Genomic DNA, 19,072 nt, shown 5'->3' with positions numbered 1-19,072 from the left:
ATCTGTAAGTCACAGTAAAGAGAGAGAGATCTGGAAGATTTGCCAAGGTCAAAGGTCATCATTATTCATGTTCCAATAACTGACTTGATGGATTGTCTCTAGTCTGTATCCCTTTATTCCTTCCATCTCTCCTAAAGACAAATGCTTAAGACAAATCTCTAGATGGAGGGATAGCCTCTGTAATAGATTATTTCTTATTACTTAGAAATTGGTTAATAATTTACTAATTCAATTTCACTGCTCCATCCCCCACTTCAATTAATCTTTAGCATATAGAGTAAATGCTGTTCTTTGTTCTTCCAGTACTAATGAAGAAAGAAACTAACGAGGAGACCTGGCCTTGATACCTTTCTAAAGATGATTTAGCTGCATAGTAGTCAGGTTTTTTTTATCTGCTTTTATTTACTTCTACTTCTTAGACACAAAATCCATCCATAACCTGGAAGTTGTACAGGCTGCTTATGAGCCCAGTTTCAAGCATGCTACTACACAAGTCATACTCTACAGAAATTCCATTTCTTGCCAGTGTTACAAAAATCATGCACACCTATTCTCCTCCGTCCTGTAGATAAATATTTTATACAGATACTTTATACATACTCAAATAAAACAAGATATAGCAGCTTTTATACAGCAGCTCAAATTCCTGTCTACCACTCTGGGAAGGTGCTTTAAGATTTAGCAGATGTAATTTGTTTCTAACAAATTTTATCTGTGGCTCTGTGGCCATAATGCATTTCAAAGAGATTATTTTTAATCTCGTCTGACAGGAATTACACCAGCATTGTCAATTCAGGCTCCTGATATCCTCTTCAGCCCTGTTTCCTATAAATCTATTACCTTTGTTTTCTTACTTTTCTTCTATTGTTTTTTCTTACCCAATCCCTCCCATCAGCACTCAGAAATGTTTCCAGCCCTGCCCATAACAGTGTACCCAGGATATGCAAGAGTCTGTGATGGATGGCTGCTTGTCTGCCAGTGCACAGGTGTGAATTAGGAAACCAGTTCAGACTCCAGCCAACAGACTTTTGTTCTTGCAGCATGTTGTGTCATCAGTGGCAGGGGTTTGGACATAAACATTTAGGGCACCAAATGACACATTCCAGTGTCCAGATACTTTTTGCCAAGTGGCAGTTTACACCTTGGGGAGGACCAAATAAAGAAACCAAATTAATCTGTCAAAAAAAACTCCAAAGTGCAACATACATAAGCTTACTTGATGTAGCTGCCACTGATACAGGAAGCAAACAGCCTTTTTTCCCACATCTCCAAGTTTGCTTAAGCAAGTTCAATTACAGGATAGTATATTAAGCCATTTAATAGATTAATGAAAGTACTGTCCATCCAATGAAGGGGAGAAAAACTGCTGTTGAGCGTGGGAGAAATCCTGTCAGGACAGGACTCCTCACAGCAGGCTCTTGGCATCCTTTCCCCCATGGACAAGAGCACCCAGACCTGTGTCCGAGTTTGCTTCTGAGGGCTTTGTAAGGAAGCAGTGGATGGAAGGCTACATCCATGTCTGCTACAGGCCAGCAGCACTCATTAGTTTTTTTGTCTTCCTACAGGGGTGGGAAATTCCCTGTGCATCTTATTTTCTACTTTGCCCTTGAGCATTAAAGAGGGAAGGGCTTGCTGTATGAAATTTGCTTAACAGATTCCTAATTCTACTAAGCAAACACATCTACACACTACAGAGCAGGCCCACAAATATATTAGAATTGTGAATTGTCCCAGATCTTTGGCAGTAGGGGAGTAAGATTTTCCAAGTGACTGAGTAAATTGATGCCTCCAAAAGCACTGTAAACTGATCTGTTGGGCTTGACTCTGAGCTCCCTTTATTCCAGCGTAAACCTGCTGAACTCAATAGTTACGCCAAGGCAAAGTCAGAATCCTTCTCTGCACTTTTTTCCTTTACTGTGCTGCCTAATCCCATAGCTGCAATGAAACTGAAAAATCTATATATACAAACTCCATTGGCCAGGCTATCTTATTGTGAAACCCACAGTATATCCCAACCTTATAAAAAATCATTCAAGTGTGACACTGTCCCCTCTCTTGCTTTTTTGATAAGCACAGAGGAAGGGCTGCCAATAGCACAGAAACTGGGAGACAGGAAAATAAGATTTCACAGCAGTGGCAAAAACATAACTAAATGGATATTAAGGCAAGTAAATTAAAGAAATACACAATACCTGGGTAACACATCCACAACACATGGCTACAGCACAGATGTTAAGGCAACTAAAGGACTCCCCCAATGGCAATCTTTGAGTTGCAGAAAGCAGCAGCATTTCCACTAATGAGTTGCTTCTAAAAATCGGCTCCTATCCAATGGCTTAAATTGAAACATATTAAACTAATGAAAAGAATTTTGTAGACTTAATCATTCAGTACATGAGGCTTGATGAATTTCAATACAGGGTAAACTGTTGAAACACTGTCATTTTAAATAAACCCACAGTTTCTCGGGTTGCAGATGATTGTACTGCATTGTTTGTCCTGTGTGACGCTGTGTATTTAGTAGGGTGAGTCTTTCTGTGGCATGGACAAAAAATAAATGGGCATCTTCTGAGATTAGCAGATGTTTAAAGCAAAAATAATGGCAGAATTTAGAAGTGGCATTGGAAAGGTGTTAGTCCTGTCTCTGCTATTTAAAAATCTCCAAGTTCTTTGTCAATAAATTCCTAGAAAAAAATGGTAATGCTCCATTTCCTTATTAGCTGTTTTTAAAAAATCATATTAATAAGCCTTTCATATCAGCCTACGCTGTAAAGACTGCTTGTAGTTTCAATACATAAATTCTGAGATACGAAATGCAAATTTCATTTTTGAGAACACGACAATTTATGTGCAAATCTTCAAAGGGCAACTCTCCTTCTGACTATACCTAGCAGAGGAAGTACTCGACATCTGTTGTACAGTGTCTTTTATATTTTTTTTTTTCAACCTCAGTTTTGAAAACAAACCTTTTCAGGGTGTGGTACAATTGCCACTCAAAGTGCCATGGAGCTGTGCAGTTTCACTGACACCTTAAACATTGTATTCTCTATAGGAGGCATGTTCTTCTGCTTTGTTCTAAGCATACACATCACTGGATTCTTTGGGCTGGGAGACATCTTACTACTACATAGATTTATTTCTATGAAAATATCTACTGACTTGGGGTATGGTTAAAAAAAAAATAATTAAAAAACAAAGGAGTTAAAACCAGTTAAACAGGAGTTAAAATTCTGCAATTATGTTACAATGTCCTGTTCATATGGTGGTAATCCTTAAAGCCCAGTTATACTGTAGCAATGAAAAGTTCATGTCCAGAGGGCTCCCATTTGTGTCACATCAACTGATGCAAGAGGTAGTGGTTCTCAAACTGTAGGCTTCTGTGGACCTGAGAGGCTGTAGAGCATTTGCTGTGTTACTGATCAATCCAGAGAAAGCTGCTCCCATGGACTGTTGCAAGGCCCTTTAAGGAGCAGCTTGGAAGCCTGGAAGAAACAGGAAATATGGAGCAGAACCTCATGTAGTGGCATTTTCTAGAGAAGGAATGGGGGAAAAGGACCTAAGTGACCATTTCACATGCTTGGAGAAGATGGGAGAAAAAAAATCTGGCTGACTGGACATACTGGCCAAAATGTAGGGAACCACTTCTGGAGAGTTCAGTAAAGAGAAAAGGAAGAAGAAATTGAAAAGGTAAAAAACAATCAGAGAATCATGGTCATACAAATATAGAAAAAGACAGGAGAAAAGCTTGACAGCTTCAGGCTGTTGGAAGAGGAAAAGAAAAGAAAAAGTCAGAGGGGTAGAACAGCTACAATAAATTCTTTGAGAAAGAGTTGCAAACACAGCATTAAAGGAAGATCCTCCTGCTCCAGTTCTAACTCAACAGAAATGTTGAAGGAAGAGATTGGCAAAGAAACTTCATTACGCCATGGATAAAGTTTTCCAAAGCATGTCTGTGCAACCAAAGAGGTTGTTATATTATATAATGTTATATAATTATACAGTGCCTTGTGTGAACACTCTAGAAGTGAAGCTTTTTCCAATTTGGATTTATATTGCTCTGGAAAGGCTATTAATTGAACCGGAGACAGCATTTTTGTGGTGGGACAGGAGTTCACAGGTAGGGTTCTGCTTGTTTAATTGTATCTGTATGGTTGCATTGATCTGAAGGGTGAAATGTGTCTGTGTGGGTAAAGGCTGAAATATCTAGCTGCCCTTCAGGCCATAGACATGACATTCTTTAGCTTAGCAAGAAGTCACATTTCAAAGACACCTTTTATGACGGTACAGGAACAGAACAAAACAGAACAAGTTTATTTAACAACAAAAAGGGTATTTTAGGTACTCAGAAATGTTTAGGCTTCCTAAACTTACACATTTATGTCAGCAGTTTCTGAATACGCTACATGGAACTTCTATGAACATGAATGAGAGAAAGAATAATGAAAAAGTGTTATGTGTGAAGCTTTAGTCTGTGCTGTGAACACGTCTATAATCTAAGAGTTACCATGGTCTACATCAGGAAGACAAAAAAACAGACAATAATGTTTAAGAAGTTTTGAAATTAAGGGCTCTCTAAAGCTGGAGTTTTTAACAACTTACACATTTTGTTTAATTATTTACATGGGAAATAAAGAATACTTTATCACTCAATAAAGATGAAAAACTATTTGATTCAGGTGTTAAATATAACTACTGGTTAACAATCAGATGCATGTTCTATTCTTTGCTTTCATGTACTGGACAGACAAAAAGAGAAGAAAAGAATTGCAATACACTGGTTTCTCAAGAATGCAGCATCAGGGATCTATAAAAGTCTGAGTGATTCTATTGCTTCCTTTTGAAGGCTCTGATAATAAGAAGGCCTAGAGAGAAAAATTGCTGTTGAAGACCATTGAAGTCTTGAACTGTAGTCAAGCCACAGAGTGAAATTACTGAGCCCTGAGCACCTCTCCTGATCCTTCTCTGTTGAGAAGAACCTTTGTTAGATGAGGAGCCAGAGGTTGAAAGACTCAATTGAAATCCTCGCTAAATACATTTTCTAAGAAGTTAGGACATGTAGATTTTTTTCCTCACATGCATTTAGAAATCCACAGAATAGTAGTAGATGGGAAATCTCTCATTTTTTAATAGAAAGAATAAAACAGAATATTACCGATTCAGTGTATGAGCAAGCAAAGCAGAATTTCTTGTACTAACCCATCTGAGCCAGGGAGACACTTAGTATGACACTGAGAAATATTTGAAGGTGCAGAAAGAAAGAACTGTAGGTGTAAATATTATTTATAAAGCGAGAAACCCTCTTATCCCAAATACTAGGAAAATTACTTTGTCCAGTTATTACTGAGTTCTTAAACAGCCCATTCAGTATAACTGACTGACATTTTATATGTCTTATTGCAGATCTGCATCTCCACAATGAGATTTTCCTGAGTATGTGTTCCATGGTCAATCTAACATTCTGGTGACCATATAATAAATACTGTCCTTTTTCATCTGATTTTATCAAAGTGATAAAATCAAAGGCAGAGACATAAACTGTGAGCCTACACTATTAATAAGCCATCTACAGTAGTTCTCCTATCTGACTATTTTGTTTCAAGACACAGACACTCTGAAGTTAAGCTTACATCAGAAAAAGGTCTTTTGGATAGTTGTGCAGGCAATACAGTTGTACAGACAAAAGGCAGTGTCAGGAGGTGCATTCTGTGCTGGCAAACCAGTCTTTTAGACTGGCTTTTACTGGGCTACACCTGGTGTTATCCCAACATAGGCAAATCATAACCCAGCCTTACGTCAGCTATGGATTTGCTCCAGCAGTGGACATTGCCACTGGCCACTTAGTGGTGACAAATAAAAAGCAAATCCAATGTTTACATGTTTACAAGTTTAAATGTTAAGTTTTACTTTCCTGCATGCTAGCAAGAGACGAGAGACAAAAGCAGTGTATTTGCTTCAGTTTGACCCATCACTTCCAAGAGTCCATTTGTCTGGGTCATGTTGGCCCACATCTTTCCTCTCTTCCAGAGCACTTGACAACAGGGATGTCATCACCATGGGATCTTTCCTATGGCAGTACTGTTTGATGACAATCCATTTATTGCTTAATCTGGTATAATCCTTCTACTATCTGAGTTTCTTCAGAACTTGAGTGCTGCTGCCAAGGCAAAGGGGTATGTAGAAATGGAAAGCTGATGACAATCAATAAAGTAACAGTTCCTGTAAACTAAAAAAAACAGGCAGAAACAGGGAAAACATCTGAACTACAGAAGCATGCATTGCCAGAAGAGAAAAAGTCAAAGAGCCTGGAATACAAAGAGTCAGAAACCTTAACCTGTCCCTGCCCATGGCAGGGGAGGTGGAACTAGATGATCTTTAAGGTGCCTTCCAACCAAACCATGCTATGATTCTATGAAGAAAAGCAGAGTGAGATACTGCAAAGTCCAAAGGAAGCACAGAGACCACTGGAAGCACAGAGAGCTAGCATTCTGCAGAAAAGGAGATCAATCCATCAGGCACAAAAAAGGAAGTGACAAAAAAAGTCTAATGAGTGGCTATGAGTGAAGTCTGAATGTTCACCTCTATTTATACTTTCAGTCTAATTCCAGATAAACATCATTCTCTTTTTTTACAGGATGGAAAATGAAGATCAGAAATATGGAGTCAATGCCAGAAACACAGACAAGGGAAGCACCATATATCTCTCAGTCTTGATTGCTAAGTAATAGCTATAGACTGGGCAAACTGAGAAAGCAGTGAATCATTGTATCTTCAAGGTAAAGCAATTCTAAGACTCAATCTTATCACCTGGAAGTGAGGCAGAAGTCCCTGGAAATATATGTCATGAAACTTCTTATGAGGCTGTGAAATTGAATTGATCTAAGCAACTCCAGTTTTTCAATTACCAAAACAAACTAGAATATATACCAGGAGATGCACAAAAGGAGCACAGTAAAGGCAGAAGATATGTATAGTTATATGCAGCTATACTTCTCTGCTTAAGCTTTTGAAATTAATTGCTGTCCAGTCACTACATCTATAGAGGTTCAGCCAGGACTTTAACAAGGCAAAAACATGTAACAGATCTCAGGTATCTCTGCCCACACTGACAGTCACCCAGCAAGGCCTTCAGGTCCCAGGACTAATCTCAAGCAGAATCAAAACCAAGTAGTAAATAGCAAGAGACTGACAATGAGACCTAAACTTTTCCTTCACAACTAAGTCCTCTTTTGTACTGGAATAAAAGGAGAGGAAACAAGTCTTTTTCTGCTTATGGACCCTTTCATTCTTCTGTAAGGAACTGAAAAAGATATAATTCTAAGGACTAAGAGCTGTATTGTGTGAGAAAATTACATCAAGGGAAGTTGGACAGCATTATTAAGTTATGGCAAGATAGTTGTGAACAGGAAACCAAGGGGTAAATTCACTATCTTATGTCACATACATAAGCCACTTGTGTTTTCTCTGCTACGTTTTGTCTCATTTGAATGAAGTTCCTTCCTCTTTTGGAAGAGTTTCTGTCTAGCTTTATTCAAATAGTTGTATCATAAGTCCTGAGCTAATTGTAACTTTTCCTTGCCACCTCGCCTTGTATTACAGGGTCACACAGAAAGGACAAAGTGTGTCATCACAGGACTGTGTGAGGTATCAGCATGTTTCTCACTTTGCCACTTTCACTTGCAAGCATGACATTACCAGCAAGCTGACATTAGGAGAGCCAAAGAAGTGATAGTTTCTTTCTGCTCTCCACAGAAGGTCTGACGCAAAATTCACTGGAATTGCTGGAAATTCTTTGGCTCAGACCCAAACAGACCAGTCAGAAATAATGCTGAAAAGGTATTTGGAACTGAGATGATACAAAAGGACTAATGTGAGTCACCTTCCCTTAGCAGAAGACTCGGAGCGATTTGAACTGGCTACCTTCTGTTGTGAATTAAGCTCAAAGCCCCAAAGGCAACTCGATTCCAGTCATCTATCTTTTCAGCCTCCTGCAAACTCAATCCAGAGGGAAAAGTGACTAATCCTATTCAGTTGCTACACTGAACTAGTGCCATCGATTAAAAAAGCTTAGGGCACAGGGAAAATGAATAATCTGGGTCAGTTTTCCTCTGCAAGTCCTTTGCACAACTTGGCCAAGAAAATAAAAAAAAAAACCAAAACAAAACTAAGGAGACAGGAAGAGGAAGCACAGATAAGAAGGAAAGCTCACCCAATAACGTGCACGCACTTTACAGAAAAGAAAGAGAAGCAGATCAATGGTGTTTTGTCAAAATTCCCAAAGTGGGATGCAATTGATTAGAGGAGGTAGCTCTCCTATTTGGTGGAAAATGAATCATGTACTACACTCTCCTTTTTTTCTGTGTCAGTGCAGAGCTGAAAGGCTAAGCATGGAAGAAGGGCAAGCTGCAAAAACATTTCTGGGCATCAAAGTCGGCTTCTTGGCTCCCTCTCTTTCCAGGTCTCTGGGTATGGCATGGCTAGCACGGGAGAACTGCCCGTTGCTGATCCTAGCCCTGACCTAGGACGTGAATCATAAAATGGGAGTTGCCACTCTAGCAGCTGCTCAAGCACTGACATTAGTAGGTGCTTTCAGCAAAAGAATTTTTGGGTAGGCTTCAAAGTAAATAACCGCTGCTGCTGGTGTTCATATTACTACTTTGAACAGGGTTACCAAGGATTGTGTACTACAGAAAAGGTTAATCTACAGATAACCCCCTACCAAGATTGTTAACATAATACAGCAAAAGTGCCTGTGTGATTTTGTAGCAATATTTAAACTTTTCCTGCCCCTTATTACAGAACTGGAGGGCTTTTGTTATTGGTATCAATTGTCTCTCTTGACTTCACTGAAGGTTTCCTGTGACAACAGGAAAGGGCTAAAGTTTGGGGTTTTTTTGTGGTGAAAATTAAGATTTTCTGTTTTAAAAGAGTCATTCCATATAAACAGTGAAATTTGTTAAGCCTGGTCACTTCACTCAGTGTCCTCATATCTTTTGCATTTGTCACCTGACACATAGCACCATATTGCCAGCCCCATCCTCCACAGCCCCCTGGGTCATTTAGGAAAATGTTGGCAGAGGGGTTCATTGCAGTTTTCAGGAGCTGAATTCTGACCCTGTTTTGTCAATGAGGGGCATGAAGTAATCAGATCATCCACCTTTATCTAAATGCCGGTTTTCATGACGTTTATTATATGTCTTCAGGGCCATGGTCAGTGGTGGAGATGCCACAACTCTAAAGTTCCTAGAAGGTAGGATTACCATAGCTTTCCAAGTGTCATTACCATAGATCAAACTGGACAGGTTGTCTTTCCTAACAAACTGGTTTTAGAAGAAAGTTAACTGGAGCCTAATACATGGTACTACTGGTAATAAAGACTGAAGAGAAGGGTTAGCGGGAAAAAAAAAAGGCCCAAAATCAAAACCCACACACAAAGACCATTTAAGTGTGACACTGCAGTGGAATTCCTTCTGTTGTCAGGGTGACACTCGCAGTGTCAGTGGAGTGAACGTATCTGGCACACTGCACAGCTCAAACAGGAGACTTGGCAGCGAGTTTGGGGAGTGTAGCTAGATGAGGGATTGGCCCAGGGGACATGAGGTGCTGCTGAGATGTGCACAGAAAATGGGTGAGGGAGGAGAAAGAGAGATGGTAAGGAGAGAGAAACAGCAGATGCAGAAGTCCAAGGAAGCAGAGGAGAGGGTGACAGAGGGAAAGACTGTCCCTGCAAGGATGTCCACTCTGGGGGTACCTCTGGCTCAGAGATTACAGGATATAAATGGTGAAAGGTCAATGTCATGAGGAGATCTTTGTGTTGAGTCACAAAGTGTGAAGCTGCTGTCCCATGGAGGAAGGGCTCAGCATCCCCAGGCAGCCTGGCTGACAGCCGACCCCAAAAGAAGCCACGGGCACCTACTATCCTACCCCAGCCCGGAGGGTTTCACCCCCACTCAGCCCTAGCTAAGGGGCAGCTTCACACGGCCGCCGTGTGCGGCAGGAGCCCGCAGGCAGCAGCGGGGCACGGCCGCTCGCCGCGGGGAACGGGGAGCGCTGCCCCGGCCGGAGCCGCGCCCGCCGCCGGGGCCATGGGGGCAGGCCGGGAACGGGCAGCGCCCGGCAGCGCCACACGGGCTTCAGGAGGAGCCAGCCTCGGCTGCCCCCGCTGTTCCCCGCGGAGATGTCCAGCCTTGGGATGTCCCCCCCGCCCCCATCCCCCGCCGCTCCTGCGGTTTCGGATTTGTAATTGACCCCTCGGGACTCCCCGGGTGTCATGTCGTAACAGCGCCCTGTGGAGCCAGCAGTGCCTGCGGATCACCTCGAGGTCCTCCCGTGGGAGAAAGGGTGACATACAAACTCCGATCCATTATCGCGGTGCGTGGTAGTGACAGTCCAGCGTATTTTCGGCCACTGAAGACACCAAGTAACTCGATAGGCGATCCCTCGATAGGCTGTGGAAACTGGCGGCACCGAGCCAAATGTGCCCCGGGTGAGGCCGGTGGGAATGCTGGTCCCCATTGTCCCTTCACGAGTGGGTCCGGCACCTCCAGGAAGAGCCGCGGCTGCCCCACCGGGGCTGCTCCCCGCGCCCGGCCCGGGGGCCGTGGGTCGCTCCGGCCAAATCACTTTTCTCTGTTGGGAGAGAGAGATGGACAGCAGAGGCTTCGGAGAAATTAGTAAATCGCCTCGCGGTTACAACACCCTAGCGAACACAACACGCCTTTTCCCGCAGACGGGCTCCCCATCAGGGGACTAAGGGGAAAAAAAAAAATCCCTAATACTTTTACCTTTGGAAAACCGAAAGGTCTGTGTGTGTATCTGTGTGCATCTGTGTATTAGTGCTGTCGCTGCCAAGCCCAGAATTTTGTTTTCTCTCCCAGCATGCGTTGATGACATCACGAAGTGCCCCTTCTTTGTGTGTCAGTGATGTCACCAAATGCAGTGTGGGGGACAATGGAATCCTGAACTCCGGGCGAGGGCGAGTGGGAAGCGGCTGCTCCTGCTGCTGGTTCAGGGCTGAGCCGGGGGAGGGAAGGGAGGACACAGCTGCTGCTTTAGGGCTGAAACAGGTGAGAGACGGGAAAGCTGCCGGGGATTCCTTTTACCTGGATTGCTGGGGGCGAGTGGGCTTTGGGCTAGGATTTTTTTTTTTTTTTTTTTTTTTTCCCTTCTTCTTTCTTTTTTCCCCTTATTGCTTTCAAACTGAGACAGGTGAGAAGTTGCTGCTGCTGCCGGAGGGACAAAGCAGGTGAGGCAGGGGAGAAGCCTTGGGGTTGAAACAGTTGTGAGAATAAGAAAGCAAGCAGCCCCCGCGCCGAGCTTAATGCCCCTCTCTGAGCCTTAAAAAAAGCAGCCCCGGGAGCTGCCCCTCTCCCAGCCACCTGCTTCCACCGCGGCCCCGCGGGGCTCTCGCACGGAAGCTGCAGCACAGCCGGGGAGGGCGCCTGTCCCTCTCCCTTCCGACACCCCTGCAGGTTACTTTTCAGAGGGTCTCCCTCCATTAAAAACTCACGTCCCCCTCCCGTGTGCCCCTTTCTTCCCTCCCCGGGGGCAGGGACAGGGAGGGGGCCGTGGCGGCCGGGATCCCCCTCCATCCCCGGAGCTGGGGCTCCGCCGCCCGCCCCCGCCGCCCTCCGCTCCGCGCCGGGTGGCGCCCCGGCCCCGCCGCCCCCCAGCCCCGCTCGGCGGTGGGGGAGGCAGCCAGGGAAGCCATTGCCTGTTTAATAGTTGCTGTTGCAGCACTTCCGCTTCTCTCCCAGCGAGAGAGACACGAGTGGCCAGGCCCAGCCGCACCGAGGAGGAGCAGCCAGACACAAAGGGAGAGGTAGGGGGACGGGGCACCCCCCGCCGCCCTCCCCGGGGGCAGGGGCGAGGGGCAGGGCCGGCCGCGGCCCGGCGATGGGGCGGCAGCCGGCGGGGCAGGGGGGTCGCGCCCGGGGCTGTCAGGTACCGCTGTCCCCCGGCCCTGCGGGCCCGCGGCCGGGGCAGCTCGGCCGGGCCCCCTCCGGCTCTCGGCCGCCGGGGGCAGAGGAGCTCCCCGGGGGCCCGTGGCCCTGGGAGGGAGGCGGCCGTGTGTCGACCCCCCCTCCTTCCCCGGGCCCGCGGCTGCCCTCCGAGCCCTTCCCCCGAACTCTCCCGGGGTGCCTTGCCAGCCCCCCCATCCCTCCCGACGGCTTCTCGCCCCTCTCGGGTGCGGACCTGCCCTCGGTAGCCCGCCGTGCTCGCCCTCCTCCCCCCGTGCCCCCAGGGTGCCCGCACGGACCCGGGCTGCCTCCCCCTGGCCCCCGCTGCCCCCCTCCCTGACACCGGCCTTCCTGGGCCCTCCGCTCTTGCCCCTCGTAGGCCCTGGCCCTCCCTCACCCCGCTTCCCCCCCGGCACAGACCCTCTGCTCCCTCCCCCCTCCGCTGGCATATGCCCCTCGGTGCAGCGGGCCTCGGTGGGTGCCACCAGTGCACCCCACTCCCTGCTTAACCCTTCCCCTTGGTTTGCTCCCTTCCTGCCCGCCTCCCCTCTCGGCTTCCAGCACCCGATCCCACAGACAGGGGTTATCCAGCAGGCAGGGGTTTCCCCACCGCAGGTCGCACATCTGCCAGGGTCTTCCCTGTGTTGCCAGTGATGCCCCACTTCCATTTTAGATCTGGCGACGGTCACCCTCCCGGCCCCATCCCTTCCTGCCTCCCCCACGTGCCTCCCGGGAACCCAAGGGACCGGAGCTGATCCATTTTTATCTCCTACACCCCTAGGCTCGATAGTGGTGGGTGGTGATGGCTCCTCTTGTGTGTGCAGTTTGGGGGAGATTAGAAAGAATTGCTTTGAGCTTCCCTGATCCTTGCAGTTGTCCTCGTTCCAGTCTCCTCTCATTCCGCACTTGCTTTGAGAGGAAGCTTTTAAAGTCCCTTTTCCCCTGCTCCTCGGTGTTACTAGTGCAGGGGAAGCTGCTGCTCTTCCTGCTATGGCTGTAGGGCCTAGAGAGGAGAGGGAGACACGAGGATCCTTTAAAAGGAGCATGACCCAAACACAGAGCGAGATTGTCAGCAGCCTTTCTCTGTGTGTGTTTGTGTTCACTGTTTGTTCCCCACGCCCCATGGTGTCTCCTCTCCAGGTTGGGGTGTGTGGTGGGGGGGTCGCTATGTCGGATGACGATTCGAGGGCCAGCACCAGCTCCTCCTCATCTTCATCCTCCAACCAACAGACAGAGAAAGAGACAAGCACGCCTAAGAAGAAGGAAAGCAAAGTCAGCATGAGTAAAAACTCTAAACTGCTATCTACCAGTGCCAAGAGGTGAGGCTGCAGTCAGTTTTTTCACTGATTTGTTGCATCTTCCCTTCTTCCTCATTTTATTTTGCTCCGTTCCCCTGCTGCTCCCATTCCTCATCTCTAGCCCTTGTGCTCAACCTTTCCACACAAAACTGCTATTGTCTCACTTTTTTTCAGTGTTTCACTGCCGTGAGTGTCTGTCGAACTTCACTGCTCTCTGGTCCCTCTTCCTGCTTATTCCAAATATTTTCCTGGCTTTTCTTCTTCTGGGCTGTTACTCTGACCCTCAATTATTTTTGCTGTCTTTTCCTTTTTCCTTACTAGCATTTGTTATGGGAATGGTGTAGGATTGACATTTAGACCTTTTTTTTTTTCTCCTACTGCAAGCTATATGGTCCAAAGTAAGGCAGTGCATTTCAACATCTGTTTCCCTCTCTTGTGGGCTGGAGTCTAGAGTGTCTTCTTTTCTTTCCAGGACTGAGTTGGAGATTAATTAATGTTTGTGAAGTTTTGAGTTTGCTTGCTTTGGGCGAGTGCACTATAGTGCAAGGGGTATTATATAGCCCGAGATTTTTACCAACAAATACATTACTATTGTTTTTGTCTGTTCATCACTTATATTGAATTTTCTATGTATGATTGGATGCTGCCTGGAATAAATAATCCGCAGAAGGCCCACTTGTGGACATTCTGCTCTAAAATAGCCTTTGCTCACAGCACAGAGTGAGCTTGGGCTTTTTTTGAGAATAAAGTAATTTTTATTCCAGAATAATGTGTAGGGAGAGACACCTGTGTAGAACAGCAATTCCGGAACAGCTGTGTCAGTCGGTTTTCTTCACTTGGACAGACTCTTGGAGCTACCCATTTAAAAAGGAAAAAAAAAAAAAAGTTACCCTTATTTATTCTGTGTGTCACCTGAATTCAGCACCATCCTGCTCCAGGGAGCTAAGCTGACAAATGGAGGTTTTCAAGCAAACTTGCAGTCCTTCAGTAAGAATAATAAACCATCTCACTGAACAGCTTTGCCAAGCAGCAGAGAGGTTGTATCAGTAGGTGTCTAGAGTGACTGGGGTTTTATGCAAATGCCCTGTCGTAGCAACTAAGTTCTCTGTGGCTTTGTAGAATTTAGGCAGTTTGGTTATTCCAGATCTCCACTCAGCAGGTTTCCATGGTAAACTGACATAGATAGTGTCAAGCAGTGTTTATGTGCTGTGCCCTTCACTTTTAAGGAGAATATTTTAAACTGCCTCCTGTGGAAAGGCCGTGGTTCTTGTGTGTGACAAGTGGCAGGAGATGCTGGCTGAGTTTAAGGGAGAAGGGAGGCAGGCTGAATGCTGGGTGGGGAAATCTGGAAGGGAAGCCTGAGTGACAGTAATGGGACTCCAGGGAAGAGGATGATAGCTGGTTGGGCGTTTTGTGGCAAAAGCAGCGTAAGCCCAGAATAGTCTGGGCCGGGAGGACAGGGTGTTGGCTGAGCACAGTCGAGAGAGGGAGCGTCTGGAGTCCTAGGGAGGGGCCATGGGGGTGTTGTGTGGCTCTCGAGGGTGAAGAGAAGGGAGAATTGAAGGTGGTAGGAATGTGCAGGAGCCTCGGAAATAGATATTCACCTTCCTTAAAGTGTCCTTGAGAATGGCGCAGTTATTGACTCCCTCAGGGCTGTGGGTTTTTTTTTTCTCAGGATGGTGATGAGAAGCTGGGGGAGAGAGGAGAGAGCCAATTTGGCAATGACTGTTTCTCTCAATCCCGTACGACAAAATTCCTTTTTAGACTGCAGTTTCCTCCTGGTGCATCACATTTGCAGAGGTTTCCCCTCATTTACAGGCTGGTTGGCAGAGCAAAGCGGACAGTCTTTTCCACTGTGTGGTTGGCATCTTTGTGGGAGTGCAGAGCAGTGCACCAGTCTGGGTTCAGTGTATGATGCCTGTCTGCTTTTCTGCCTGTCTCTTTAACAGGGCAGGGCACCTGTCCTGCTTAGGGGGTTTGGACTGGTGGGAGGCTGCAGCTGAGAGTGCCTCTCTCTTATGTACTGTGGCAAGCTCAGTGACAGTGTGTCTGCAAGGAGAATGTGTTAACTGCTATCCTACACAGTGACTTACCTTTGTTCCTTCTTGCTTTATTGCCACAGGATTCAGAAGGAATTGGCTGACATCACCTTAGATCCACCTCCCAACTGCAGGTTGGTGTCGATTCTTTACCTGAGGAGGGTGGGGGAAGGTGAGGGGCAGAAGTGTGCCAGTGTATTGTAACTGCCCTTAGGGGCTCTGGATGGAGCAGAGGAATGACTGTTTAGGTGGCCAACAGTAGTTTTGTGAATGCTTGCATGACTTTAAATAGTTTTCAGGTGGGGGTACCTCCAGAGATTGTATGTGTTTTGACCAGTTTTCTGTTTGTTTTGGGGGTTGTTTTGTTTTTTTTTAACAATTGCCTTTCAATATGTTATACTGTTTTGTGTGTGTACGTTTCAGAAACTGATCTAGAAAGAAGAGCGTAAAAATTTTCTCCTTGTTTGTTTTTGGTTTATAAATCTAATGCCTGACTGCACTAATCTTATATAAATAAGAGTCCTGCCAAGGAAGCAGAGAATGCTCTGAGGTTTTTAGTTCAGAGTTCTGTTGTGAACAGCAGCTGACAGTGGAAGAGAAGTGCAAATTCGTCACTCAGTGGGTGCCCCACTGGAACATACATCTCAGCTGATGAAACAGAAAGCAGAGATATTCTGTTGCCCTTTATAAAGCAGCATGTTTTTAAGTATGTTTGAGAAACTTGTTTTGTTTTATTAAAACATCTGGCAGGTTGATTTGTTTCATTGAATGGTGTCCCTGAACCTCTTTGCATTTGGAGAGGGGCAGTAGTAGTGTAACATCTTTGGTTATACTTGCCCATCTAAGAGGAAAGAGGCTTTCAGTATGGTCTGTTTGCTGTAGTTGCTAAGTCATAACTCTGTTCCCATCTTCTTGCTGTAGTTGAGGTTTGATGTGTTTTGATGTTGATAACAGCCAAAATCAGAGAAAATAATGTTTATAAGTAACTGCTTAAATTGGTCTTTTTGTTATTGAATTTCCATCCACAAATGTACACGAACCTTTTTATTGAAGCTTTTTGCTTCTTTTAGTCTGTGGGGACGCATTAGCATGAGAGTTAGCTTGACAGGTCCAGGGCCATCCTTTCGGTACCAGTCCCTAGGATCATAATTAATTAAAGAGGAGATTAAATGTGATGGGTGACATCTAATCTGATAGTAAGAAGATTTTTGTGCTGTTGGGATGATAACCAATATGTTTTGAAATTTTTAGCTGTGACTGTTTTAGGGACAGTAATGACTTACCTGAATATTACAAAATTTCCAGTTCTTGGGCTGGAGATGTCTGTCCCGTGTGCATCCCAACTCTGTGTCAGGATGAAGTCCACATGCTTTTCCCTCCTCCTCCCACTTTAAAATTATTTTCATGGAAAAGAAACAAAGAAGCACATCTCAGGTGCTGTTACTTGCTCTCTAAGTAACTGACTCTGGATGGTCAAGGTGCTGTGGCTTCAGACTGAACTTTGCAAGTCTGCCCAAAAGCTGTGATAGTATATGAGTATGTTAGATTGCGTGTTTCTTCTGAAGGTTTGTGTAAATGATATTAGAACCCTTATTTGTCTTTGTTTCATTTGGATTCATTCACAGGTAAAGATGAACTAGCAGACTACTTGTCAAAATACAGTATGGTTTTGGTTTTTCTTTTCTAATTATGTAGACCATTGAGGATAATGTGCTTCAAGGCCCACTTACTAAGTTTGTGTTCTTTCAGCCTTTACAAATATTTCTAATGGTAAAAATCAGTTTGTACTACAGGTAATGATGATTACTCTTCATCCATAGTGGAGTTACAAGTATTCTGCATTCATTTTGACTTTCAGACAAGTGTGTCAGTGAAGGCTGGCAAATCCTGCAAGTAATGCATGAAACTGGTGTAGTTGTTACTGCCTTTTAATATATTCATAGGTATGAGAACGTGAGTGGAGGGGTTTGTTGTTTGTGTGTGTGTGTGTGTGTGACCAAAGGAGTTTTGGTATTGCTCATCTTGGGGTGAAGTCATCCTACTTCTGTAAATACGGTGCTGAGAGCCAAGAAGAGCAGCTCTGCTTATGGCTAACAAGGCTCCAGTTGTGCAGGCAAGCACTGGGAGTTTGCCCCTGTAGCGGCTGCTTTGTAAAAAGGCAGGCACATGCTGATTGCCACAACAGTGGGATGAGTTTCAGCCATTGCAGTTCTGAGGAAAGTTCACCTCTTGTGAAAAAAAGAAATTGTCAGTTTATGACTGTGAGGAGATTAAGCAAATGAGAGACTGTGGTTGCTACATGATGTTTAAGGTTGCCAAAATTTGTTCTTGGGAAGATTGCTAACAGTGTCACTGCTTTCCTTTATACTTTTTCTTTTCGTATGAGCATTACTAGCATGCTGTGAAGGAGGTATTAAATACACAGTTCGAGAACTTAGTTTCAATTTCCTGCCTTTATGACTTTGCTTATTCTAACCTTGCCTCTGACCTCCTGCCCCTCATATCTCTGCTGTCTTTGTGCCTCTACAGACTTTTTTCAGGTGTCACTGGAGGAGAGACCTATCATCTCCTTTTAGGCATCTTACTCTCTCCTGCAAGTTTGATCTTAGAACTTTCATATTCAGGGCATTATGTGTGGTGCCACGTACTACCTGTTGTGCTGTCAATTTTAGGATTGCCAAAGCCTCATGCCACATTTGAAAATGTTTGTCTGAAACTGTATCCTTTATTGTGTTGGAAACATCATAATCTTTTTTCTTTTTCTGGACATCTGTTCTTACACCCCCCACCACCACGTTTGTATTTTCCCCTGTTCTGTGCGTGGTGTTTGATATAAGGTCGTGGTTGGCTGTGCTTTAATTTTTGGCCTCGCTGCAAAATACCGTTCTTCTTTCAGACTTATTGCAGTAATGGGAGTTCAAGATATTTAACACATCCCAGAGCAGCTCTGCATATTGAAAGACAAAGGTTCAGGTTGTGAATGATTTTTAGTAACAACTGTTTTACCACATCTTACATGAGGTATTTTTCTTATAAAATATGACATACAAGATGCAATTACAAATAATGACAACCATTTGACATTTCAAACAAAATAGCTTAAAAAGAAATGTTTCATTTTTATTTTTGTAGCTTTCAGTGACTGTGTTTTCATGTATGTAACCCACAGATCATCTGTTTAAAAAACAAAAACCAAAGAACCCAAACCCCAAGCACACTCAACACCCTGTGATTGAACAGCTGTGTGGTTTTTACACATATGTGGGTAATATGAGGGGAAGTTTATTCCAGAACTTCCTCTCTCCTCAGTACTTTCCTTGCTTCTGTTTTTTCCATAGCTTGCTTGTGTCCCCCAAAATTTTACCTGGGCTTGTGTCTCATGGGCTGCTGCATTTCTCATAGACCCTTTGTGCTTGTGTCTTCTTCCTCAGGGTGGGATTTTGATTTTCACAGGCTAGTGCAGTTAGTTGTGCAGAGGTGCAGAATACATGCACAGAAACAGTCTCTGTTTAGCTTGCATTTAAAAAGTAGATTTTTGGACTTGAAAATATTTTCTAAAAATACGTATTTAATACGTATGGCAAATTCTTGGGTTCCTGCTGGGAGTGGTACTGTCCTTATAAGTGTCCTAGTGTAATGTATGTTTGGCAGCTACTTCTGAATGCACTTTAGTCCTCCTCATTGTTTTCAGTAGGCCAGTGCTCTGGAGGTCTTGAATTTCTGCAAGATTATTTGACTCCCAGTATTAATACTGAGTTATGAAAGTTGAACTTGGCAT

At 44.7% G+C, this 19,072-nt stretch overlaps 1 protein-coding gene across 20 annotated transcripts in view; it reads left to right on the top strand.

Annotated features, from left to right (window-relative positions):
- Window positions 1-10,825: 10,825 nt before the first annotated feature.
- Window positions 10,826-19,072, top strand: part of LOC111923476 (ubiquitin-conjugating enzyme E2 E1) — a 45,957-nt gene continuing 37,710 nt past the window's right edge. The window contains exons 1-5 of one of the 20 annotated variants that reach the window (XM_086851586.1): window positions 10,826-11,063; window positions 11,202-11,242; window positions 11,722-11,818; window positions 13,098-13,276; window positions 15,378-15,428. In XM_086851586.1, coding sequence (XP_086707712.1) covers window positions 10,884-11,063; window positions 11,202-11,242; window positions 11,722-11,818; window positions 13,098-13,276; window positions 15,378-15,428 — 548 coding nt within the window. In that variant the 5' untranslated portion in view covers window positions 10,826-10,883. The other 19 variants (XM_086851502.1, XM_086851484.1, XM_086851473.1 and 16 more) reach the window with 19 other exon arrangements.

The sequence above is a fragment of the Cyanistes caeruleus genome, chromosome 1 (assembly GCF_971803275.1).
Source record: "Cyanistes caeruleus chromosome 1, bCyaCae1.hap1.1, whole genome shotgun sequence".
NCBI lineage: Eukaryota > Metazoa > Chordata > Aves > Passeriformes > Paridae > Cyanistes > Cyanistes caeruleus.
Note: the sequence above shows the minus strand (reverse complement) of the source record. Positions and strands in the feature narration are given on the sequence as shown.